The 26477-nt window shown below is 42.7% G+C and overlaps 1 protein-coding gene across 1 annotated transcript in view; it reads left to right on the top strand.

The window, feature by feature from the left end:
• The window catches only part of LOC126455615 (uncharacterized), a 49690-nt gene that overhangs the window by 4997 nt on the left and 18216 nt on the right, over positions 1-26477 (top strand). The window contains exon 2 of the mRNA XM_050091378.1: positions 4684-5570. Coding sequence (XP_049947335.1) covers positions 4710-5570 — 861 coding nt within the window. The 5' untranslated portion in view covers positions 4684-4709. The remainder of the gene's footprint in view (positions 1-4683; positions 5571-26477) is intronic.

Genomic DNA, 26477 nt, shown 5'->3' with positions numbered 1-26477 from the left:
CTGCAGGAAAAATGTGAAAAGATCCAAAAAGAAATTATTGTCGAAAGCACTGACTCAGCATATCGAAAAATCGAAAGAATCTTCGGTGAAATGAAACGCATTGGTGGTTTCATTAAGAGTGCAATGGAAATTTCACTGTTAGATGCGGAGGAGAGGGCACATAGGTGGAGAGAGTACACAGAGGGCCTCTAAGAGAGGTGTGACACGTCTGACGTTGCGGTTGCTAATGGAGGCAATATTGAAAATAATGAAGGCACTTTTATAGGATTTGTCGGCCTGGAAAAAGCGTTCGATAATTTAAAATGGTGAAAGACGTTCGAAGTTCTGAGAAATATCGGGGTTAACTGTAGGGAAAGGCGTTTAATATATTATATGTACAAAAACCAAGTGATAACAATAAGAGTGGGAGAGGAAGAACGAAGTGCTGGACTTGAACCTATACATCGAAGAAGCAATGACGGAAATAAAGTGTTGAAGAGTGGGACTGAAATTTAGGTGTAGCATTTCAGTGATAAGATTCGGTGAAGACATTGCTATACTCTGTGCAAGTAACGAAGAATTGCAGGGCCTGCTAAATGGAATGAAGAGTTTAATGAGTACAGCATATGCACTGAGAGTAAATCGACGAAAGATGGAAGTAATGAAAAGTATCAGAAAAGAGAACAGCGTGAAACCGAACATCAGGATTGGTGATGGCGAAGTAGATGAATTTAAGGAATTCTGCTACCCAAGAAGCAAAACAACTTTTGATGGTCGGAGCAAAGAGGACTTAAAAAAGAGGCTATCACCGGCAAATAGGGTATTCTTGGCCAAGATAAGTCTAATAGTATCAAACATAGATCTTGATTTGAGGAAGAAGGTTCTGACAATGTACGTTTTGGGCACAGCTTGGTACAGCAGTGAAACATGGACTGTGAGAAAAGCAGAAAAGAAGAGAATCGAAGCATCTGTGATGCTGTATTAGAGAAGAATGTTGAAAATTATGAGGACTGATAATGGAAAATACTGACAAGAAAAAGAGACAGACTGGTAGAACATCCCTTAAAACATTACGGAATAATTTCCGTGGTACTAGAGGGAACTGTAGAGGATAAAAACTGTAGAAGAAGACAGAGACTGGACTACATCAAGTAAATAATTGAGGATGTCGGTTGCAACTACTACTCTGAGATGAGGGTCTGGCACAGGAGAGGAATTCTTGGCGGCCACATCAAACAAATTAGAAGATTGATGTCTCAAAAGAAAAAATATCTATAATTTACGATGTTTCAGGTAGTAGTTAAAGTCGAAGGCTTTCCCATCCGTCGACACCGTGGACATAACATGAGGCACTCGGCGTCCGCGATGACATGTTCCTGTTGTCTGTGAGTGGCCGATGTTGGTTACTGCCTGTCGTACCTAACACGATGTCAAGTACAGACGGGATGCTGCACTCAGTTGCGCCGGTACCTCTTACCACTCCTAACGCTTGTGACGCTTTCAGTGGCAGATGTCGGAGTTCCTCGATAATTATTTCCTCATGTTGCTTGCGGACCATGATGTCTTTTCTTGATTTTCCTTCAACTTTAACAGTTCTTGCACTTCTGCTGTGTCGCAACTCAGTGCAAGGGATGCCTGTCGGGTCCCTTCTCCGCAATCTTTTCCTCTTCGCTGACTTTGCGTTCTATCTCATTTATTTTCTGTTTGATTGCTGGAGTTCCTTTATCTGTTCCGCTACTTTCGTAATTGTTGGTCTTTGAGTCTCTAATGCATCTGAAACTTTTCTTATTAAATTCTGTCCCTTTCGTCTGGAAATCCTCGTTGGATTTTTGGGGTTGTTTTATGTCTTTAGGATTCTGATCAACGTGTTTCTGTGTCACCTCAGTAAACGTATGTAACGCCGCCTCTATCCGCCTAGCAAATTCCTCTTATGACATTTGGTGCGTCCTGTTGTGTTGGCAGAAGAGCCAACACCGTGTTACTAGTGGGGGCCGAAATGCACGCGTTTTAGCTCACGCAGGCTGGCGTCAGGAGGGAGGACTATACTGACGTGAGATCTGGAACATGACAAGGAATTAGAATTCAGAAAGCGGACGGAATTAGTTTGATACTTAACTTTAATCCATTAATGATAAACGTCGCTCTTGACGGTACTTGACTCACAATATTATCTCTTCAGAATACATTCGTAGTAACTGAATATGGCGCCTTGTTAGGTCGTAGCAAATGACGTAGCTGAAGGCTATGCTAAACTGTCATCTCTGCAAATGAGGGCGTATGCAGTCAGTGAACCATCGCTAGCAAAGTCTGCTGTACAACTGGGGCGAGTGCTAGGGAGTCTCTCTAGACTAGACCTGCCGTGTGGCGGCGCTCGGTCTGCAATCACTGATAGTGGCGGCACGCGGGTCCGACGTATACTAACGGACCGCGGCCGATTTAAAGGCTACCACCTAGCAAGTGTGGTGTCTGGCGGTGACACCACACTTGCTATCTCTTTTCTCGTCTCGTTCTTTCTGTAACGTCGTAGTCAGCTGCGATTATCCGTAGTATGCTCACTGTGTTCTCGGCTCCGCATGTTACTCCTCCCACTGGAGAAATCATCACCGTTGGTTGGGGCAAATGTGTTTCCATGCCCTGTGTGTTTTCTACATTACCGCCTATCTCGTCACTCTCATCACTCATTGTCGCTGCCTGATCCCGCTTGTATGCAACAGGGTACCTTCCACATTACTACTGTATTCCCCTTGAAACTGCTCCCCATTTATAGTCCTACCTGCAGTTTCGCCTGCTTCCTCATGAACCAAAGCTCTGACTGATCCCATATTTCATGAGTATCTCGTCTGGCTTCTAGTACTCATTCGCTAAAAGATCCGATGCACCTGCCTATTTGCATACAGTGCAGTGCGCAGGAACACTCAATCGATTTATTACTGACATTGAAGAAGAAATACGAGAGAAGATGTGGACGGCACCCACAAGACGCCAGGAAAAAATTTACACAATAATGAAAAGCGATGCACTATTAACTAATGTAAAATGTACGCCCAAAAATTTAAACTATTCATTAACAATTGCTTGCTCTTGTTCGTAATTCACCTGAGTATTCCATTGATATATTTATTTATTTGTGATTGAGACAAAATTGTATCTGATTGTGAATCGAGGAAAGCAAGGTCGAATCCCGTACCCTGACAGAAAGAAATGGCAGGGACGTCGATTTATGCCAAAAGCCGGGGGAGCTGTGAACACGATCTCTTCATCCTGAATCTATTACCCCACGTCATATAAAATGATACGTTACTCACATGAAGGTGATAAGCTGTTTGAAAAAAAATTATTGCCGCACATATCAGCGTCATTCGACAAGTTCCAGGACTTGTCAGGGACCTCTTCCATTGCTTGTGGCATTTCAGTACAATAATTTACCTTAATGATTTCTGAATGATAGAGCTGATCTGGTAAAATAATATTTATTCAAACCATATGCAAAAATCACTCAGGACTTAAAAAATGAGGAGTTTATAAAACAATATGAGAATGAATTTACATAATTAGAGCAGAACAATGATGAGAAAATGAGTAGTCGTTAGGGTCACCCTCAGCGTCATACTCGAAAATGACGACTAAGTTGGTACCCAGACACATAAAGGACACAATTTACATTTTCAACAGTGGTTGCAGCCGGCCGGAGTGGCCAAGCGGTTCTAGGCACTACAGTCTGGAACCGCGCGACCGCTGCGGTTGCAGGTTCGAATCCTGCCTCGGGCATGGATGTTTGTGATGTCCTTAGGTTAGTTAGGTTTAACTAGTTCTAATTTCTAGGGGACTAATGACCTCAGCAGTTGAGTCCCATAGTGCTCAGAGCCATTTGAACCAATTGAACCCAATTATGACATGGGGAGTGTTCCCTTCTAACCTTTTCGTGCAATGATAATTTCCCTTAGATCAGAAAACTACTTTCCTCATGTGTGAACTACAATATATCACATGTTTATAATCAGAGAATAACAGTCATAACTGAGGCGCCCCAATTAGAAACAGCGCCACCAAGGTCTTCATATTACTGCTTGAGAAAGTTATCAAATCTTTCACAGACGCTATTTCATATCATTTCGTATACATAAATCACACATTGTTGAACATAGTACTTGAAATTCAGCTCTTCTTTTGTCACATGAATCACATTGTGATAGGTCAACTATTGAACTTTTTTCGAGATTGAAGTGTGATATTTCATCAATATGAAGAACAGTGTTAAAATACTAATTATAGCCATTTCGTTTTTCACGAAAGATACCTTTCTGGCTCTGCACACCACCCTGGCTAGTTAAAACTGAGACACACACGCCGCTAAATGCTTCTCAACGGTGTACATGTGTCTTCTCATATCAGCCAGCAGCTACGGCATGTCAACGGAATCACTGCAATACTCAATCGAAACGATGTAAAACAGATACCTTCCACCACCTTCAAAGTAGACATATGAATAAAACAGCTGTACAGCTGTATATTATCCAATAGTACGAAAGCAAGTGAGATGCGAAACTACTTTTATATATGTATATATATATATATATATATATATATATATATATATGTGTGTGTGTGTGTGTGTGTGTGTGTGTGTGTGTGTGTGTGTGTGCCTCATTATGATTATATGACTATCTACGTAGGCTGTGACACAATGTTGTATTCTGTCTACAGAACTGGTTCAGAGACGAGCTAACATCATGGAATCATCAACTGATACCCGAGTTCCTCCACCTTCATGGATAAATCACGATTTCATGCAATCTGCCTTGAAGAATGCAGTACGAAAGAAAATTACCATCGATTCCATGAATGTCCAGTACGCAAATGCTGAAGGACTGGGCTATGCAAGCTTGATGTTCAGACTAACTGTCTTTCTGAGATATGAAGACAATGAAGAGACACAGAAGAAAACCCTAATAGTGAAAACACTTCTTCAATCTGGTAGATTGAAGGACATATTAGAAAAATTAGATATATTCAAGACCGAGACAGAGATGTTGCATGATATGATGCCACAGATCCATGAGATATTGTCAGCGCTGGAGAAAGAGGAGTTCCGGCCGCTGGCAGCCAAGTGCTACCAATGGGGTCGGCAGCCCGTGACTTTTCTCGTGTTGGAGGATCTGTCAGCGGTTGGCTTCAAACTGGCTCAGGCTGGCCAACCGCTAAACCTCAAACACTGTGCGGTCGTGCTGCGGGCATATGCCCGGCTGCATGCTGCTTCAGTCTATGTGCTCAGCAAACAGCCCCATTACAAGGACAAATATAGTTTAAACATGTTCACGGATGAAACTTCTTTACAGCATCTGGCATCTCTAGCCACAAAGTACATAAATGGGTTAGCAAATGAGCTTGAAAAATGTCCTGGCTACGAACAATATTCAGAAAGATACAGGACATTCGCCAACCGCTTTATCGATGTTACATATGAAAGGATGGAGAAGATCAAGAAGCAAACAAAACTTCCAGTTCTGACTCACGGTGACTGCTGGAAGAACAACATGATGTTTAAGTACATGGATGAAGAAGTTTCAGAAGTACGGTTGGTTGACTTTCAGGTGAGAATGAACTTTTCTTGTTCAATAATATAACTCTTCATTTAATATTTTTGTTCAGTAATATAACTGCTCATCTAACAAACAATATTTTGTAATTTATTCGTAAAAGTGTCTGGGCAGAACACAACATAAAACACTTGGTTTGAAGTTTTGGTGAACATTGTTGTTGTATAGTAACTTACTCGATATGCAGTTGCCTACATGCATAGAGTTAATCCAGTGAGTTCAGTATTTTCTAGATTGTTGGATATAAGGTCCGCCAGTTACGCAAATCCCCGTTTTTTCAAAGTTCCCAAACATTTTTCAACACATCTGTGCCATCGTCAGTGGGTTTCTATTTTATTTAATCTGTAATGTGAACGTTTTTATTAAGTGATTACAAAACTACGGAAATATTTAATTCAAACAACTATTTGTTTCTGTTAGTTAATACCTTTACATTCGGTTTGCATGGTTTTGCAGGACCACTTGCGTATTATTTCGTACTGGTTGCTTGTCAACTGCAAACGAACGATGTTGATGGGAAATTTTGTTAGGAGTTAACTTATCATTTTATGCTTTAAGACGTAATTTAGTTTGTCGTGATATTTCGCGCAAATATTCGTTTTTACTTACGTTTTTGTGTGGAAAGCCCTTATTCCTCAGCATTCTGGTGAGGTGCTTTGAAGCACACGTAAATGTAACTCATATTTCCAGAAAATTTGGTCGCAAAAAGTATTTTACACTTCACCAAAACAGACTGTAATTGAGGTTATTGTGTATCCCAGCTCAGTCAGCGTTCATTTGTTCAGCAGTGAGTCTGGCGCCAAATTTCAATTTTGTTTTCATTTTCCATAAATAATCTTTCTGTCTACTCGTTTCAGGATACATCATCTTCTTGTATGAGATGAAATGTTATCACAATTAAGGGGATACGGAATCGGATTTTGGGTTAAAAAATCGAATTTTTTTTTATTGGCGTATTATATTCTGCCATGTTTCCTCTTTAAAATGACGTATCATACATAGCTCTACTACAATTATAACTATTTTATTTTTATATATTTGTGAGATCGGGTATTGCGCTTTAGTTATACACGTCTCTCGTGGCTGACCATGAACTTTTTGGCAGTACCTTTAAAGTGACATGAATTCAAATATCCCGGTTTCCAGCGACTATTTATACACTAGTTGCCCGAAAATGTTTCTCTCTGGTTTCCTCAAGTTACTCTTTGACTTTGTGGCGGGACTGTTTTGTAAACAGTGTGATATAAGAAAGTAGTTGTTGTTGAGTTATTTCGTATTTAGTGCTTCATTTTTCGCAGTGAAAATGCCTAGAGCTAAAGCAAAAGTATTTAAAAAGCGTGTGAACTGGCAAAAGAAAAGAAATAATGATTCATTAGCAAAGCAAAGCAGTTCATCATCATCACTGTTGGAAAATGTGAATCCACTTATTACTGATTTGCCGAACGAACTTACACCAAATGAAAACAGTGCTTCTCATAAAAAACTAAGAGATTTGGAAGAGAAATATAATTTACTTGATAGAGGGAATGAAGTTTTTGAACTCATTGATACGAATATATTGTGTGAAGCTCTTGAAAACAGTTTGTGCTGCAAAAAATGTCATGGAAACGTTTCTCTGAAAGTAGAATCCCATGTTGGCCTGGCTGCCCAGTTTAATTTAATATGCAGTGTTTGTAAATACAGCTGTAAGTTTCCAAGTTCGGTTTCAGTAACTGTAAATAATGGATACAAGAAAACTGAACTTTATAGTGTAAATATTAGGTTAGTTTATGGATTGCGAGCAATTGGTAAGGGCAAAGCAGCTGGTGATATGCTATGTGGTGTTCTAAATCTTCCAAGTGCACCTTCAAAGTTTGAAGCTTACAATTATGTACTAGGATCTGCAGTTGAAGATGTAGCACAGAGTCAATGCAGGTTGCTGTGGAAGAAGCAGTGGAAGAAAATGACGGCAGTCGTGACCTCACAGTGGCGTTTGATGGCACGTGGCAGAAAAGGGGCCACACCTCCAACAATGGTGTTGTAACAGCAACTAGTGTTGATACTGGCAAGGTTATTGATGTTGCAATAATGTCTAAATACTGTAGGTGCACAGGCAGGCTGAAAAATGAACACAGTGATGACTGTATTGCTAATTATTATGGTAGTAGTGGTGGCATGGAGGTTGCTGGGGTGAAGAAAATTTTTCATCGCTCTTCACAGTGGTATAATGTTCGCTATGTCAAATATCTGGGAGATGGTGACTCTAAAGCATTCAAAGAAGTTTTGGAAAGCAAACCATATGGGAACAGTGTAAATATAAGCAAACTTGAATGTATAGGACATGTGCAGAAGAGAATGGGTGCCAGGCTGAGAAGGTTAAAATCAGTTATGAAAGGGAAAAAACTAGATGATGGGAAAACCTTGGATGGCAGAGGAAGATTGACTGATTCCATAATAGACCACATTCAGAACTGCTATGGCCTTGCAATCAGGCAAAATACAGGCAATCTTGAAGAAATGAGGAGAGCTATATGGGCTTTATATTTCCACACCGCATCCACGGATGAGCATCCACAACATGGTTTGTGCCCCAAAGGTGAAAACAGCTGGTGTAAATACAATAGGGGACTAACAACAGGAGAGAAATACATTCACCACCACAGTCTACCATCAGCCATCATGGCAGAAATAAAGCCCATTTTCAGAGATCTGGCTGACAGAAGTCTTCTGATGAAATGTCTTCACGGAAAAACGCAGAACCCCAACGAGTGCTTGAATAGTGTGATATGGCATCGTCTCCCAAAAACAGTGTTTGTCGGAATTAATACACTACATTTTGGTGTGTATGATGCTGTGGCAACCTTCAATCTTGGAAATATAACTAAATGCCAGGTCCTTCAAAGGTTGGGTATGTTTGTTGGTTCCCGTACGGTACGTGCTATGTTCTTTTTAGATCAGCACAGACTAAGGCATGCTGATAATATAATCAAGACATTAGTGAAAAAAGCAAGACAGGTGCAGAGGGGTGACAAAAGAAGACTTGAAGATGATTATGAAGACTGTGAAGGGGGTATTAGCTACGGATCAGGAATGTTTTAATCTTCTTTCTCCGTTTCCCGTAAGTTTACTTTTTACTTCATCTAGGAACATTATCTCAGGTACTGGTCAACCTAGAAGTCTGAAATTTTTATGACGTAGTGACATACGTCCCTATTACATACTGAAACAACGATTTTTTAATTACTTGATTTACAAAAGACTTAGGGGTGATAGTCTAGTAAAAAGCGATGGAAAAAATTTACTTAAAAATAAATGTACAATATCTCTGTAAGAAAATACTTTGACAATAAACTGTTGTTTCAGTATTGTTGTAACATATGAATGCACATACAGTAAAATTTTTACCTCTCTGTCTCCAGTAGTTTGTGAGAAAATGTTCCCTATAGTAGGCATATATTAACATTGCGGGGATAGGTGATTCCGTATCCCCTTAATGAAATTGCATTCCGTATTCAAAACGGCAGCTTCAAACAATACCGGTAATTACAGTTCCGCTGCTACCATACTCTCCGCAATTGCTAAATCAGATGTAAGTAAGCTCATAGTACACGTAATGTTCCACATTATATCCACAGAGTTTTTGTATCACGAAGCAGAGATAATCTCTCTCTCTCTCTCTCTCTCTCTCATGCGGTCCTAATGAGTCTTTGATCCATATAAACTACTTGCGCAGTTACGGACGAACATTTGCGTCAAAAGAGAAAAAGTAACAGAAAATGTGTGATACTAAAATGCCATTCTTGGAAGCAACAAATTTAAATGTCAATTAAATTTGGTTGCTACCATTTTAAAAGTTGTTGTCGAATATTTTTAATTCAATGAGAATGAATAAATATTAACCGTGTTCATTTGAAAATAGACTAAAATTTGGTACCTTAACCATTTGTACAGAATTCCTCTATATTAAGTTTAGGGTAGCATGGGTTTACAGAAAACTACCTCATTTGGTACAAGGTTGCTGACTTTCACATGTGGAGAGGCTAATATCTCACTCTACCACACTACCATGGAAGATCACACTAAATTCAGGTCTACCTATTCGGGAGCCGCATTGCAGAGTAAAACCCCCGAATACAGACCTCAACATTAACCTATTCCCGATATATGGTTAAAATGGATATTAAAATTTTGAAAATTACATACGGAAAAGAGGAAAGTGAAATAGCATGTACAGATCACCTTGGATGTTTTAAAACGTTAAACTAATTTCGTTTGGTAAAGTGGTTGAATGTTCAGATTCCTAATTGGCTTGAATAGACGGATTCGACGAAGCTTGATGGAGCTGGATGGAGTTTGTCGTCAGATGGATGGATGGATGCTGGAAGCTGAATGGAACTTTTGGAGGTTGATGCAGGACGAATCTTGCAGGTACCAGGAACCAGGTTGTAGGAAAATGGGATGATCTCGAACCTCACGGCAGCAAAGAGGACCAATAGGCTATGAAACTGTTTTAAACAATGGATCAGTCGGAGATCTTTATCTTAGATACTGCGAACGAATGCGCTAGTATCACATTTCTCCATCGGATCCTTCATGAATTCAAGAGTTTCGGAAGAGGTATGGCCCACGTCAGTGTTCACTTCATAGCAATGGATTTAATGTATTTTTAAATAAGTCTCACCAAAGTAAATCACAGCTTATGATCATTTCATTACAAACGAGTGTTCTTCGGCTGTATGAAGTTGGTAGATCATCCAATAACTTTTCTAACTTATACCAATAACTCGACATATACTAATTTTTCATATGAGCCGATATTCAAGAAAGATAATTCTTCATATTAGGAGTCCTTCTCTCTATGCATCAATATCACATTATAATCCTTTATAGAAAATTTTTGTATCTCCGAAATAAATATTCTACTGGGAAATGCTTCCGACGAAGACTATACATCACCTTGTCTTCTTATCACTTTTATTCTTTCATCATACATTTTTCACTTAAACTCCTATGTTTTATCAATTTCATTTCGGACCACGTCCGAATCGGAATTCACTTTAGAGCAGATAGATACATTAATTCCTTTGACGTTCGTGATCATCTTTAATCAAATAAATCACACAAACATATAAGGGGTTTCATGTTCCTGAAAGTAAAATTAATTAGGATTGGGAACCATCAAATCAATCCCAATCTACACTTTATATTCCAATCAAATTTCAACTCTACTAATTCGCAAGAATGTAGCAAAATTAACTGCTAATTATCGATAATTCCTGCATTTCCTAAAATGTCACCATCATTAAAATCACAATATCTCCTTCGAGTAAATTCAGTCAATTTAGGTACATGCAGGAATCTGTATGGATAAAACACATAGGCACATCCTAAATCAAAACATAAATAATTAAAATTCAAGATTACACAGCCTTACAAATATATATAATCACTCTTTCTAAAAATAATTAACTTGGTCGTCACTAAAAAGAATTAATTAGTTACTTCTTAGATAAACCTATCATTAATTCTCTAAAGTACTCACTATGTTGTAGATAGTCTCTTACTAGTAATCCTGGTCTAACTATAAGTGCGTCATAGTCCAACGCCAAACATAATTACTATAAATTTAATTATAGTCCATCAATCGTCACTATGTAATTCCTAATTACTATGAATTTAATCATCATAGCCCTTTTTAGAGGGTTAATCCGTTCACATGACACTTTTTAATATCCTGATGCCGATACAGTCATCTGATTCGTAGAATTTCTGGATACGCCAATAAATACGTACCAGGGTTTGGAATCTTCACAATTACCAGTGGTCTAGTCTATAATAATTGCCACTCCTTACTCTTTCTGGAAAGTAATGAAGATCACGAGTGTGCTCGCATCAATACTTTTCGCCGATCCTGAATCTGCATCCGTTTGAGTTTTCTGTAATAAACCTCTTTGCAGGTCCTGGCCTTCTCGGTGAGATTAACCACAGCTTGTCTAATTTTCTCTTCCCAAGGTGTGTCTGTATGTTCTGCCTTCGGAATTTTATCCGTCCGTAAATTTCTTTCCTTTCATCTAAACATCAGGTCATCAGGCGTGAAATTGTTTGAGTCGTTAAGCAAGTTGTTCATAATTTCCTCTTCTGCAGGTTTCTTAAGACGCCAGGGAACCGGATATAAGCTGTGACAGTATGTCCTATGTAGCATAACGTCAATACGACAGACATATCTTTTAATAATTCCCGGTTTTCTTTAAAAGCAACCGAATGAGACAATTGGAGGCTTGATAACTGTTGCTACTATTCATCAGTAAGGTGAATACATTACTTTAGTTTCTCGATTACTTGAGCTGAAAGTGCAGTTGCTTTAATTGTGTTCAGGGAAAACTTTTTCGGCGTTCGTTTTTTGTGATGATGAAGCTTATGCGGGCCGCATGGTAATACCGCTCATGTACTCCTTCTTTCCTTATTAAGTCAACCTCCAATAAAGCAGCGCCGATCCAAAATTTCGCTTTCCCCGCTGAGAGGTCGGTGCCTCTGTCCCTCTCTTGTATGTTACTAATGCCCAGGATACAATCCACATCAATTTTTCAACAATCAGGAACGTGCATGTAATTGTTTCATTTCCCAATTTCAATTTCAAATCTTGAATCGTGCTTAAGGCTCGTATAATTCTGCATTTCTCCACTGGAAAATTAGTAGTTTTTCTTTTCGCGACAGCTTTTCGAAAAAGGCGCTCGATATCACCTTAGCCGAATATCCTGTTTTTAAAGCTACAGTGATTGACATCCCTCAATTGTAAAAAGGATTTCTGACACTGGAACGGGAGGATTAAGGATGTCACACAAACATCTTCACATAACTACTCCGATAATTCCTTTCCATCGATGTATCGTAGCGCCAGCAACTGCAGGTCGTAGACCTTGTTAGATCCCCGAACGCGTCACTGGGACCCGAGGCAGTCACGATTAGTTTGTTGGACGTGCGTCACTGCCACTACTTGCGTCGTCTGTTACCTCCGTCATTATTGGTGTATATGTGGTGTCACCATCAGACACCACACTTGCTAGGTGGTAGCCTTTAAATCGGCCGCGGTCCGTTAGTATACATCGGACCAGCGTGTCGCCACTATCAGTGATTGCAGACCGAGCGCCGCCACACGGCTGGTCTAGAGCGACTTCCTAGAATTCGCCCCAGTTGTACAACCGACTTTGCTACTGATGGTTCACTGACAAAATACGCTCTCATTTGCCGAGACGATAGCATAGCCTTCAGCTACGTCATTTGCTACGACCTAGGAAGGCGCCATATTCTTAAAGAATGCACTCTGAAAAGATAATATTGTGAATCAGGTACCGTCAAGAGCGACGTTCATCATTAATGGATTAAAGTTAAGTATCAAACTAACTACGTCCGCTTTCTGAATTCTAATTCCTTGTCATGCTCCAGACCTCACGCCAGTATAGTTCTTCCCTCCTCACGCCAGCCTGCGTGAGCTAAAACGCGTGCATTTCGGCCTCCAATACTAACACGGTGTTGGCTCTTCTGCCAACATAACAGTCTACATGTGGCAATCTCCTGGTGTGGTGCAGACTGCGGCTGATTCCGTCTTTGCTGTTGCCGGAAGGTATTGTTCTAAAACTGCCTAGTTGACAGTTGGTGGTTGCTAGGTTGGACTGGATTATACCTCCGATCGTCTCTATTAAATTTGTTTCGGGCCCGTCGGAAGTCACAACCATTTCACAACTATTGTTCAGATTACCATTTGGTACATTGCTTGGATTTGCTTTATCCATTTGGTTGGTTCTTTGCACATTATAACCATTTATGCGGCCAGTTGGTGAGTGATAGACGTCAGTGTTCGCATTATTATACTCGTTATTCGATCTTGACGTGGACTTCATGTCTTCCTGCATCAGGTTGATCGAATTTAGCCGGCCGAAGTGGCCGTGCGGTTAAATGCGCTGCAGTCTGGAACCGCAAGACCGCTACGGTCGCAGGTTCGAATCCTGCCTCGGGCATGGATGTTTGTGATGTCCTTAGGTTAGTTCAGTTTAACTAGTTCTAAGTTCTAGGGGACTAATGACCTCAGCAGTTGAGTCCCATAGTGCTCAGAACCATTTGAACCATTTGATCGAATTTAACACAAATACAAATTACTTCAAATTTTCGTCTGAAACATTAACTAGCTGATTTCTGACACAGGCCGATAATCTAGCTTTTAATATTCTCAATACATTCTGTTGTGTTAACACATTGTCCTAGTAGCGACAGTTATTAAGAAACTATTCGAAGTACTTTCTTAATGTCCCTTGCTTAAATGAGAATGGTTCAGGGTAAGATACTTGTTGATGCAACGGGTAGAATACTTCTTGATGCGACTTTTGTTGAGTTCCGCGCGACCAATATTTTACTGAGAATGTCGGTTCATATTTATTGTAAGTCCGATAGATTCACATGCGTCGGTTGCCTATAGGGCACCGTCTTGAATACAACCTGATTCATAGCTTATCTTTTGTGAGTCAGTCCAGATCCTTGGCAAAGCTACCCTGAAGATTCGCACGAACACTACGGGATTTATGGTCCTCCTATAGGTATTAAATACCTGCAATTGCCGATACTCGAGCATTTTCTTTTCGATATTAGGTGTAGAATACATGTACTGGCCTTAGCGTCTTCTTGTGGCCAGAATAGGGGGCTGTATTATGGCGAATACACGTTTTTTCCGTAACTGGATGCGTCGCCTTCACCCTTGCCCAGTTCTCGATCTCCACCTCTTAAGTACCTCAAAATTTACACTACTGGCCATTAAAATTGCTACACCAAGAAGAAATGCAGATGAGAAACGGGTATACATTGGACAAATGTATTATACTAGAACTGGCATGTGATTACATTTTCACGCAATTTGAGTGCATAGATCCTGAGAAATCAGTACCCACAACAAGCACCTCTGGCCGTAGTAATGACCTTGATACGCCTGGGCATTCAGTCAAACAGAGCTTGGATGGCATGTACAGATACAGCTGCCCATGGAGCTTCAACACGATACCACAGTTCTTCAAGAGTAATTACTGGCGTATTGTGACGAGCCAGTTGCTCGGCCACCATTGACCAGACGTTTTCATTTGGTGAGAGATCTGGAGAATGTGCTGGTCAGCGCATCAGTCGAACATTTTCTGTATCCAGAAAGGCCCGTACACGACCTGCAACATGCGATCGTGCATTATCCTACTGAAATGTAGGGTTTCGCAGGGATCGAATGAAGGGTACAGCCACGGGTCGTAACAAATCTTAAATGTGACGTACACGGTTCAAAGTGCCGTCAGTGCGAACAATAGGTGACCGAGACGTGTAACCAATGGCACCTCATACCATCACGCCGGGTGATACGCCAGTATGGCGATGACGAATATACGCTTCCAATTGGCGTTCACCGCGATGTCGCAAAACACGGTTGCGACCATCATGATGCTGTAAACAGAACCTGTATTCATCCAAAAAAATGACGTTTTCCATTCGTGCACCCAGGTTCGTCTTTGAGTACACCATTGCAGGCGCTCCTGTCTGTGATGCAGCGTCAAGGGTAGCCGCAGCAATGGTCTCCGAGCCGATAGTCCATCTGCTGCAAACGTCGTCGAACTGTTGGTGCAGATGATTGTGGTCTTGCAAACGCCTCCATCTGTTGACTCCGGGATCGAGACGTGGCTGCACGATCCGTTACAGCCATGCCGATAAGATGCCTGTCATCTCGACTGCTAGTGATACGAGGCCGTTGGGATCCAGCATGGCGTTCTGTATTACCCTCCTGAACCCGCCGATTCCATATTCTGCTAACAGTCATTGGATATCGACCAAGCGAGCAGCAATGTCGCGATCCGATAAACCGCAATCTCCATAGGCTACAATCCGACCTTTATCATAGTTGGAAGCGTTATGGGACGCATTTCTCCTCCTTACACGAGGCATCATAAAACGTTTCACCAGGCAACGCCGGTCAACTGTTGTTTGTGTATGAGAAATCGGTTGGAAACTTTCCTCATTTCAGCACGTTGTATGTGTCACCACCGGCGCCAACCTTGTGTGAATGCTCCGAAGAGCTAATCATTTGCATACCACAGTATCATCTTCCTGTCGGTTAAATTTCGCGTTTGTAGGACGTCATCTTCGCGGTGTAGCAATTTTAATGGCCAGTAGTGTACTTTTTGATTTCACCTTCCTGTTCTGAGGAAACATCTTTCACTGTTTTTCTTAGGCTAGCCACCGTTTCTTCTACCTAATTCTGTCGATTCATAATTTCATTGAGACAATCACCTATCTTTTCGATCTCTATCGGAAATTTGTCTTGAGCCTGTCGCAACTCCAATAATTCATTCGACATGGCCTCATGCTTTCCGATAAGATCAGGCATCTTTTCTTGCATTTAGTTCTGATTCTGCACGATCACTGGTATTAAGTCAACCTGTGTCTAGATTTCAGACTGTGCCTGCGACATGTGATCGACTATAGTTTTCATATCTTTTTGCGCTTGTACCATGGTCGACTGTGCCTGCACTATACAAGACATATTAACAATTAGCATACTAAGCTTTTGCATAATTGGAGTGAAGGGATCAATCGCAGGTGCCGGGCATTTAGCTAAATCCTGCACAGCAGCTAACTGCATTTAGCTTTCTTGTTCCGCTCGCATTTTAAACTGCGCGAATGAAAACCATGAGATGTTGCCAACTGTTTCGTAAACTTTACTTTTCTTGTTAACACACGCAATAAAATCAGTCACTATTTCACACGCACTTAAAATCTAGTAGCACTTGACAAACTACCGCTACAGAAATTTGTTTGCAGAATGATGGCGAAAATGGAAAAGTATCCTTTACATAGAAGAGCATGAGGGTCCTTGCCACTTCTACTCACCACAAGAATCAAGTTGATAGCATAAAAGACGATGAAAGGTAACTGGTTAGACGACCTGCCTTCATATTTATCTTCCGTCGAATTTCTGGTCTGTAATTCGCATGTGCCGGACCTGCGTAATCTGTAGTACTCGTTCCGTTGTGGTATGGATTAATTTTGTATTTGACGTAACGAATTCCTCTTTTGCAGAAAAATTTTTCTTGCTCTTTTATATCGTATCTCATTCGACCGACGTTAGTTATTTTGCAACCCAATAGTGTTACTTTGCTGCCTCAATAGCATAACTGATTTACCGTTTATGGTGTCTCATTCGCTAATCTAATTCCCACAGCATCGTTTGAATTTATTCGCCAACACTCCATTATTCTAGTTCCACTTTTATAAACTTCCAGCTTATAATCTCTTCTCAATACGCTATTCATTCCGTTAACTTCTCTCTAAGTCATTAGCCGTCTCTGACAGAATGTCATTGGCCAACCGCCAAGTTCTTTTTTCTTCTCCATGGACTTTAATTACCCTCCAAATTCCTTCTTGGCTTCTTCCACATGTCGCTCAGTTTACAGATGGAATAACATTGGGGATAGGCTAGAATCCTGTGTGACGCCCATCTGAACTTTTGTTTGGTTTTACAGCTCTAATATGTTTTCTGTGCAAATTGTACTAACTCCATTCTCCCTGTGTTTAAGTCCACATAGTCAAAAGCTTTCTCCAAATCTGCAAGTGATATAATGGTAGGTCTCCCTTTATTCAATCTATCTTCAAAGATAAGCTGTAGTGTCAGTACTGCCTCGCGTGCTCCTGCAGTTCTTGGGAACCCAAATTGATCTACCCTAAAGTCAGCCTCTACCAGTTCATTCTTTCTACTGTAAATACTTCTCGCCAGTATTTCGAAACCACGACTTATTAAACTGATAGCCGGCAACTACAGTTTTTGTATTACATTCTTCTTGCAATCTGAGGGTATTTCCACTGTCTCACACATCTAGCACACAAAAAGGAATGGTTTTGGGACTGGCTCTTCCAAGCGTATCAGCAGTTCTGACGGAATGTCATCTACTTCAGGGGCCTTGTTCCGAGTTAGGTCTCTCAGGCTTTGTCAAATTCTTCTCGGAGTCTCATACCTCACATCCCATCTTCACCTACTACCTTTTCCCTTTGTGCATAATTGCCCTCATTTCCATTACTTAGACCCTCTACATATTCCATGCGTATTTCAACTTTCGCTTCTTTGCTTAGCACTGATTTCCCATACAAGCTTTTAATACAAATACAAGTTTATCTTCTTTCTCAAAAGGTATTTTTAATATTTTTGTAGGTGGTCACTACCTTTCACCTCATTGTACATGGTTCTATAGACTTGCGTTTGTCCTATAGCCCTTGCTGTTTAGCCCTTTTGCATTTTCTGTGAGTCTTACTTTTAGTCGCCTCCATACCCTTTCGTCTGCTTCATTTCCATTTTTTTTTTTTTTTTTTACATTTCTCCTTTCATCGGTTACTTTTAGTAAAAATGCGATACGCAAGGATTTTTTATTTATTTTTACCTATTTGGTTCTCTGCTGCCTTCCCTATTTCATCTCCCAAAGTTACCCATTCGTTCCCTACTATGTTCCTTTCTCCTTTTCAGTTGGTCTTTGTCCTATGTTCACGTCTAAGCGCTCATCAAACGCTGGTTGTTTCAACTTATCAAGGTCCCATGTCCTGAATTTCCTATCCTTCTGCAAATTATTTAGTTTTAATCTGTAGTTGGTAACCAGGTAATTATGGTCAGAGACTACATCTGCCGCTTGAAATGTTCACTGTTTATAATCTGGTTCTGAAATTTCTGTCTTAGCAACAAATAATCTGACTGTGTAAGGTGGCTACAATTTTGAACCTTACAAGCACTCATCCACATACTTTGCCGTGATCTACAACCACATTATGTATTATTTGATAGGTAGCACATCATATATATGAATATATAAAGGAGACTGACATTGTCACTTTCGTCTTGTAAATAATTGTTAACGCTTATTGCATGAAAGGTGACGGAGTGGCATTATTATAAAAACGGCGTAATGAATGATTGCCTATTCTAGTAGAGGTTCTAACGACAGTGGAAATGAAATGTCAGACGGAACTCAAGTCCTGGGTGGAAGGCCCGCACAGGTGTGTTGGTCCCGCTTAAACGCAGGAAATAACAAGACGGACATTGTAGCACCTAAGTGCTGGAGTACAATAGAGTCGCGACTGGCCGGTTGGATTATACTTTGGAAGGATTATACTTCGGAAGCTACGAAAATCTTGGACGCAGGAGAGAGAAATGAAGAAGCGACACCTCGGAAACCACACAGGCTGAGTTATTTCCAAGGATTTTTAATCAGAAGCGTACCATTGTACGATTATAGGTTTTTCCTCACAAACTTCCCATGCTGGACGACAAAAGGATAAAATATGGTTGGTCAACGTTTGGAAGAATCTGTAGAGAGTGAGAATATTCCATGGTTTTGGGAATATGATTCGTTTTTGGAATTACGATGGTGGGGAGCCGAGCCTTGCTGGGAGGCTAGCAGTGGAGAGAAGAGGTCTTCCATTGTGAGCGCCCGTGTGTGACGGTCACACCATATCAGCTTTTGTTGGTACAGACGGACTTACTGTCTTTGCTCTCAGGAGAGTTTATAGTTAGAACAGTTAGGCACTGTACTGTTGCGAACGTATACGATTCTGGACTTCGCCTCCGGGGTGGAAGTCGTCATTGAGTACGCAGCGCTCAGTAATTGAGAGCACTTCCTCTGCCTATACATACGTTGAGACGTTATCTGAACTCCGTCCTTGTGGCTGGGAGTTCGAGTTTCTCGTCTGTAGAACACTCAGAGGAGAATACAGTATTAGAGTATATTAGTCAGAGGAACGCCTCTTGCCGTCCTAGTATCTGAAAGAGTTTATTTGTGGTTGGAATTCTTCTATCGACGAGGTCGAGTACGAGAACCATCACTTCGACGCACCGGACGCAGTACATACGGTGATATCGCAAATTGCTTCGGCTTATCGGGGCTATAAAAACTAAACTGCTGTGATCACGTTAGTTTATTTCCACTGAGGTCCCACACCACCATGTTTGAAAGTAGTGTTTCCTAGTGTTTGGTAAGTAGGTGATGTTAGTCATTTCGCGTTATTGATATTAGACTGCGCAGTCATAATAAGGGGCAGATTTGAGCAATTGATTGGTAATTTTACTTGGGAAATGTAAACTGTGTAACATAAAGTTTTTTTCTAATCTACAACAAATTTATAGGCAGGAACAACGTTTATCATTTACTAGGATTAGTTGCGTATATCATTCATTTATGTTTAGATGGTAATTTATAGAATTCAGAGATACTAAGATCTGCTTCAGGGGGTGTTCAGACAGGGCCAAATCTTCATTTTTAGCGTTTCAAAAAATGGTTCAAATAGCTCTGAGCACTATGGGACTTAACTGCTGAGGACATCAGTTCCCTAGAACTTAGAACTACTTAAACCTAACTAACCTAAGGACATCACACACATCCATGCCCAAGGCAGGATTCAAACCTGCGACCGTAGCGGTCGCGCGGTTCCAGACTGTAGCGCCTAGAACCGCTCGGCCACTCCAGCCGGCTCTTAGCGTTTATTATTCTCTGTTTCGCACATTCATTTTACACCCGCCTGGAGTAGTATCATGGATTTGAAATCTTCCAGTGCCACCAAGCCTCTTCCAAGTATACAAGTATACTTCTGTGATAATTTTTAAGCCCAGTATCAGCGATGAATAAGTTATGCTGTTCTCAAAATTCTACTATATGGCTTCCTCTTTCATACTTTTCCCCCATCCCTTGTCTTACTATTTTTCCTTCTCTTCCTGTTCCTATTATCGAATTCCAGTCTCCCCTCATATTCACATTTTCTGTCCCTTAACTATCTGAATAATGTCTCTTATCTCATCATACATTCTTTCATTCTCTTCATATTCGGAGCTAGGTGGCACATAAACCTGTACTACTGTGGTGGGCGCTGGATTCAGTGTTGTCTCAGCAACGATATATGTTCACTATGTTGTCCATAGAACGTTATTCGCATCGCTCTTTTCTCATTCATTATCTTTTCGTTATAGAATGTAATTGATGGCTACGCAAGATTCTCCAATAAATTTTCACAGCCCTATAATCAACATGTTGGCAATGCGTTCGTCTTCCAGGGTGTTAATGCACTAGCACACTACATCCTTCTAGTGATTACCTTCCTCTATAAGGCAGAAATAAAATGGAGAGGCCTTCAATACCTGTTAATAGCAACCCAAACCCTGAGACCAGCTGAAACTTGCAGTGCTCCATCATATGTACCCTTTTCACACATTTGATGACAAAGGTAGGACTACTGTAAAAGAAATCAGCAGGCTTGCTCAGCAGCATTTCGGCAGACAACTTCTAGACTGCGTGACAAGGAGGCTCCAAGCATGTTATGCACATTGCATAGGGTGAAGAAACACAGGGGAATGCTACTAAGTACCAGATTTAGGTTTCTAAAGTGTGCAGAAATGTATGTTATTTGGTTATCGTTTTGTTTTTAATGTTCAGTAAAGTTGGGTGGTGGGTTCGAAGTTTAAAGGGACCAAAATGCATGGTCATCGGTCCCTTGTTCCACTGCACCAAATCCATGGGTTAAAATTGGAAACATGCGACGAGAGACACAACAGGAGTTCGAGAGGGACAAAAGAAACACCAGGGACAACAGAAGACAAGAAGAGCACAGACATACAAGAAACAGGCAGAAGAGCTTAAAACAGTAGAGCAGATGACCAGGGCTGGCTTATCATGAGGATAAAAGAGGATGAGCCAGCCACTTTGCAACATATTAAAATCTATAACCTAAAATGAGGAGGATAGAAAGCACGGGCAGACAAAAAACAGGAAATAAAACTTAAGCTGAAGAATAAAAACCAGTGTCACGTATAAAATGTAGAACCAAGTTAGCTGTGGAGGTATCGTCTCCTAAAATAGAAGTAAGGGAGTCAGGGAGATTAAAATTACTTCTTAGAGCGGCGAGATGTCTCCTAAAACAGAAGGAAGGGTGTCAGGGAGATTGAAATTCCATCTTAGAGCGGCGAGATTTGGACAGCCCACCTAAAGGACTTGGAAGAGCAGTTGAATGGAATGGATAGTGTCTTGAAAGGAGGATATAAGATGAACATCAACAAAAGCAAAACAAGGATAATGGAATGTAGTCTAATTAAGTAGGGTGATGCTGAGGGAATTAGATTAGGAAATGAGACACTTAAAGTAGTAAAGGAGTTTTGCTCTTTGGGGAGCAAAATAACTGATGATGATCGAAGTAGAGAGGATATAAAATGTAGACTGGCAATGGCAAGGAAAGCGTTTCTGAAGAAGAGAAATTTGTTAACATCGAGTATAGATTTAAATGTCAGGAAGTCATTTCTGAAAGCATTTGTATGGAGTGTAGCCATGTATGGAAGTGAAACATGGACGATAAATAGTTTGGACAGGAAGAGAATAGAAGCTTTCGAAATGTGGTGCTACAGAAGAATGCTGAAGATTAGATGGGTAGATGACATAACTAATGAGGAAGTACTGAATAGGATTGGGGAGAAGAGAAGTTTGTGGCACAACGTGACCAGAAGAAGGGATCGATTGGTAGGACATATTCTGAGGCATCAAGGGATCACCAATTTAGTATTGGAGGGCAGCGTGGAGGGTAAAAATCGTAGAGGGAGACCAAGAGATGAATACACTAAGCAGATTCAGAAGGATGTAGGTTGCAGTAGGTACTGGGAGATGAAAAAGCTTGCACAGGATAGAGTAGCATGGAGAGCTGCATCAAACCAGTCTCAGGACTGAAGACCACAACAACAACAACCAAAAGGTGGGCCACTGTCAAACGTGGTGGGGCCGCACGCCAGAGAAGATGGCAATGCGTCCGCCAAGTGTGGCCGAATCGAAGGCGGCAGAAGACCACAGACCCCTGCGAGAAGCCTGCAGAGAAGACTTTCACTCATTTGTGCTCTCCTTGATGGCATGGAGTTTATTGGGCGTAACTAAGCTGCGCCATTCAGCATCCCAAATCCCGAGAACTTTGCGGCGTAACACGGATCGGAGGTCAGGTTCAGATATGCTAATCTCCAGAAGCGGCTTACCAGTGGCCTGTTTGGCCAGACTGTCAACAAGCTCATTTCCCGGGATTCCGATATGCCCCAGGGTCCATAGAAAGACTACTGATCGACCAGATCATTCGAGAGCATAAACCGACTCCTGGATGGAAACTACCAGAGGATGGCGTGGGTAGCAGTGATCAATGGCCTGTAAACCACTCAGCGAATCACTGCATACCATGTAGGACACACTGGGGCAGGAACGAATATGTTCAAGGGCTCGAGAGATGGCCACCAGCTCGGCAGTGAAGACACTGCAGCCATCCGGCAAGGAGCACTGTTCGACATGGTCCGAGTGAGCATAGGCAGCGCCGACGCGGCCATCAGCCAACGAGCCGTCAGTATAGATGACTTCGGAACCCTGGGATTTGTCAAGGATGGATAAGAAGTGACTGCAGAGTGCCTCAGGAGGATCAGAGTCCTTACGAAAGCGCGATAGGTCCAGCCATAGTTCCGGCCGAGGCATACACCATGGAGGCATTTGTTAATGGACTCGCATGAGACGCTGGAAAGGTAAGGACTCGAGTTGCAACAGTAGGGAACGAACACATACAGCGATCGTTATCCCTGACTGGGGCCGCTGTTCCGGGAGATGAACCACAGTGCTCGGGAACAAAAGATGGTAATTCGGATGCTGAGGACAGCTATGGATGTGCACTGCATAGTGGGCGAGCAGTTGGCGGCGCCTGATGTGGAATGGAGGGACTCCAGCCTCCACTAGGAGACTGGCCAGTGGACTCGTTCGAAAAGCGCCCGACGCTACACGAACCCTGCAGTGGTGCACAGGATCAAGCAGCTTTAATGCCGAAGGTGTTGACGAACCATACACTACACTCCCATAGTCGAGTAATGACTGAACTAGGGCTTTGTAGAGCCGCAGCAATGTAGAGCGATCTGTCCCCAAAGTGGTGTTGCTCAGGCAGCGGAGGGTGTTAAGATGCCGCCAGCACTTTCACTTAAGCTGACGAATGAGGGGGAGCCATGTTAGTCGGGCGTCGAAAACCAGTCCTAAAAAAGGATACGTTTCGACTACCCATAGTAGATGTCTATTAAGAAAAAAGGCAGCGCCAGGGTGGACAGTCCGTCGCCGACAGAAGTGCAGAACGCAGGTCTTGTCGGCAGAGAAGTGAAACCCACAGTCGTGAGCCCATGACTGCACTTTCTGAATGGCTCCCTGTAGTCGGCGTCCAGCAACACCAACGGTTGAGGAACTTAAATAAAGTTAGAAATCGTCAGCGTATAAGGAGGGCTGCTGCTAGGCCACTTATAGCGACCAAAAACAGTGGAAAGCTCAATACAGAGCCCTGCGGAACCCCATTCTCTTGGATATGGGAGGAGCTAAAGGAGCCTCCTACTTGAACACGGAAGGTAGGGAGGGAGAGAAAGTTCCATATAAAAATTGGGAGCAAGCCACGGAGGTCCCACTCATCCAGTGTGGCAAGGACGTGGTGGTGCCAGGTCGTGTTGTAGGCCTTCCGTAACTCAAATAAGACGGCAACGAGATGTTGGTGCATGGAAAATGCCGTGTGGACTTCAGACTCAAGGCACACCAAATTATCTACATTGAGCAGCCTTGGTGGAAACCATCCTGGGATGGAACCAGAAGGCCCTGAGACTCCAGGAGCCAACACAACCTCCGGATCACCATTCGTTCAAGTAGTTCGCAGAGAATGTTGGTGAGGCTAATGGGGCGGTAGCTGTCCACCTCCAATGGGTTATTCCCAGCTTTCAAAGCGATGATTACAATGTTCCCCGCCATTGCAGTGGGAACTCACCCTCAACCAAGATACAGTTGTTAAGGTCAAGGAGGCATCACTGGCAGTCCACTGAGAGGTGTTTGAGCATCTGACAGTGGATGCGAAAGGCCCGGGAACTGTATCAGGGCAAGCGGCTAGAGCACTTTGGAATTCCCAGTCACTGAACAGAACGTTGTACAATTCAGGCTGGTGCATGTGAAATGAAAGGCTCTGATGTTCCAACTGCTCTTTCAGGGAGCGAAAGGCCAGTGGGTAATTCGCAAAAGCGGAACTCTGCGCAAAATAATCTGCTAAGTGGTTTGCAATTGTGTCGGAGTCAATACAGACTGCTCCATTCAGTGAAAGCACAGGTATGCTCACAAGGGTCCAATAGCCGTAGAGGCAACTAATCTTGGCCCAAACCTGCGATGGAGAGGTACGGAGGCCAATGGTGGAGATATATCTTTCCCAGCACTCCTGATTGTGTTCGTGATTGATGCAGTGGGTCCTTGCACGGAGCCATTTAAAGGCGATGAGGTGTTCCAATGAGGGATGGCGCTTATGACGCTGGAGCGCCCGCCTGCGATCTTTAATCACCTCAGCGATCTCAGGCGACCACCAAGGCACAGTCCTCCGCCGAGGGCACCCAGAAGAAAGGGAATGGCAGATTCTGCTGCAGAACTGAAGCCAGTGGTGACCGAGTGAACCACCGCATCAATGGCGTCATTAGAAAGTGGCCCAATACTGGCAATGGAGGAGAACAAGTCCCAATCAGCCTTATTCATAGTCCATCTGCAGGGGCGACCAGAAGAGTGACGCTGTAGCAGTGACAGAAAGATCAGAAAGTCGTCATGCACACTCCATTGGATAGACAGTAAGAGGCTAGGGCTGCAGATCGAAAGGTTGATGGCTGAGTATGTGCCATGCGCCACACTGAAATGTGTGAAGGCGCCATCGTTTAAAAGGGAAAAGTTGAGCTGTGCCAATACATGCTCAATGATGCTGCCTCAGCCTGTTGCCTCTGATCCAACCCATAGAGGGTTACGAGCGTTGAGCTCGCACAGTAACAGAAAAGGTGGTGGCAATTGGGCTATCAGTGCAGCCAGGTCATGCTATTGGACATCATCATCCGATGGAAGATACAGACTTCAGACAATGACAGCCTGAGGCGTCCACACCCAAACAGTGTCAGCCTCTAAAGGTGTTGGTAGAGGGACAGACTCGCTGTGAAGGGGGTGAAGAACGTAGATGCATACACCATCAGATACCCTTTCATAAGCTGTCCGGTTTCTATAATAAGCCCAATGGCCATGGAGAGTGGCGGTTCACATTGCCAGAAACCAAGTTTCTTGAAGAGCAGTGCAAAGGAAAGGGCGAAGGCTGAGAAGTTGTCAGAGCTCAGCAAGATGGTGGAAGAAACCGTTGCAGTTCCACTGGAGGATGACATTGGCATGGCCAAGAAAGGGGTGAAGGGACTGGGGAGGCAGATTACGCCGCTGGGTCACCTGCTGCCACCGATTGACCACCTGTGCAAGTTCTATTGATTGTGTCTGAGGGACCAGCCAGATCTAGGTCCTCAGTGGACGCCAGAATCTCCACCTCATCCTCAGATGCAGAGCTTGAAGGTTGCGGTGGGGGGTGGGGGGTTCCACCTCCAGTTCCTCGGCCTTAGAGGTCTTCCTCTTGGACTTCTCTCGCTGCTCCTTGGGTTTCACTGCCTGGGAGGGCTTCACCGATTCAATCTCCAGCATGGAGGAGGATCACGAAGCCCTACGAACAGCTTCTTGTGGGCAGTTATGCCACTGTTGGGCGTCATCCTTCCTGCTTGTGGAAACCTGGGAAGGGAGGGACCCAAGGGACCCCTCGTGAGTGAGAGGGGCTGAAGAAGTGGGACACTTCTCCGGCTTAGATGCGGGGATGGACGTCCCCGATGGGTGAGGGGGTGTTGCTCCTGAGATAGGTGGCGCAGGAGCAACAGGGTGGGTAGTGCCCCCCCAAGGGCATGGGGGCATGTGGAGTTCTACAGCTCAGCGATCTGGCTGGAATTCGCTGAACAGATGGGATGTAGTTGGCCATATTTCCTCTTAGCCTCAGTATAGGTCAGTCGGTCCAGGG

Source organism: Schistocerca serialis, chromosome 2, assembly GCF_023864345.2.
Source record: "Schistocerca serialis cubense isolate TAMUIC-IGC-003099 chromosome 2, iqSchSeri2.2, whole genome shotgun sequence".
NCBI lineage: Eukaryota > Metazoa > Arthropoda > Insecta > Orthoptera > Acrididae > Schistocerca > Schistocerca serialis.
The sequence above is the reverse complement of the archived record's forward strand: the minus strand, read 5'-3'. Positions and strand labels throughout refer to the sequence as shown.